Genomic DNA, 1188 nt, shown 5'->3' with positions numbered 1-1188 from the left:
ATGGACTTTTCACTGAAAACGCAAACATAAATTCGAAAGCATCAGAAATTTTCAGATTCTACATCTTCGAAGAAGTAAGAATTTAATAGTCTGAATTCGATGGCGACAGTTAAATAATTTAGAAATCTAGAAGTTAAATAAATATTTGAGACGTTTTTTCTGATGAAGAATTACTCATTTCAATACTTACTTACACCTTCGAGACGTTTGATATCCCGAACAACTTTTACAAAGTATTTTGTCGCGAAGAAAATTAAAACGATCAAAATTACTATCGGTATCAGTATCCATTGATTAATTATCACCTCCAGGATCATTACTCCGCAAACTCTAAAAAATATCCCGACCGCGTCTAACATTGTTTTGGGTAGTAATTCATCCATAGTGCCTACGTCCTTTGAAAATCTGTTTAAAATTCTCCCTGGAACACGAAAATCGCTCAATCTAAGCATGAATCAATAAAAATCCTGAAATTAAATTTTAAAGATTGGAATCGCGATGTGAAATGATTTATATTTTTGATATTTTATAGTTCGATAATATAAATATGCGGATAAATTTATAATCATCAAGCATTTCTTTAAATAATATGGATTTAAATGCCATTCGATAATATCGACTCGACGGAAATATTCCTGCTTCCGATTAAAAAATATCGTAACCTTCAGTGGAAGTAATTCTCATAATATTTTTATCTCTAGATACACACTGGGGTCCCCAGGATCCCAGCAAAACTTTCTCGGTTTGGCATTTCTAAAATTGGAAGGTGAGAGGTTTGGGATATTGACGTAAAAAAGGTTTCTTCTCAGTAGGAAGACGTGCTGACACGCGGCAATTGTTGCTCAACAATCGAGCAGTGTATAGAGTTGAAGTGAGCGTAAAGTCCGAGACTGTTTGCAGTTTTGTAAAAAAATTAAAATATCGCCAAATTTTTTTTGTTACTATTTCAAGTATGCCCTTTCAAAATTTTAAGGATTTTTTAAATCGGTTTATAAACATAAGAGTATAATTTTTAAAAGTTTTATATCGAGATTTTTTCACGTTTTTGAACTTTCCTTGTTCTTTAAACCCGTATATCTTGGAGCTCCTTAAGTCTATCGACTTTTAAACATTATAGGCTTGGTCCTTAGTCGATTCTCTATCGATTGAAAAAAAAATTAATTGAAATATGTCCATTTTTAGACTAGA

At 31.9% G+C, this 1188-nt stretch overlaps 1 protein-coding gene across 1 annotated transcript; it reads right to left on the bottom strand.

Annotated features, from left to right (window-relative positions):
• Window positions 1-6: 6 nt before the first annotated feature.
• On the bottom strand, window positions 7-410 carry LOC105460748 (multidrug resistance-associated protein 4-like; the record flags this gene model as incomplete). Its single annotated transcript, XM_011707247.1, has 2 exons — window positions 191-410; window positions 7-12 (listed from the first exon to the last, which is right to left on the bottom strand). Coding segments are annotated over exons 1-2 (199 nt in total), but the record flags the coding sequence as incomplete, so codon positions are not given.
• Between the last annotated feature and the right edge of the window lie 778 nt (window positions 411-1188).

This window comes from Wasmannia auropunctata, unplaced genomic scaffold, assembly GCF_000956235.1.
Source record: "Wasmannia auropunctata unplaced genomic scaffold, wasmannia.A_1.0 LD316416.1, whole genome shotgun sequence".
Taxonomy (NCBI): domain Eukaryota; kingdom Metazoa; phylum Arthropoda; class Insecta; order Hymenoptera; family Formicidae; genus Wasmannia; species Wasmannia auropunctata.
Note: the sequence above shows the minus strand (reverse complement) of the source record. Positions and strands in the feature narration are given on the sequence as shown.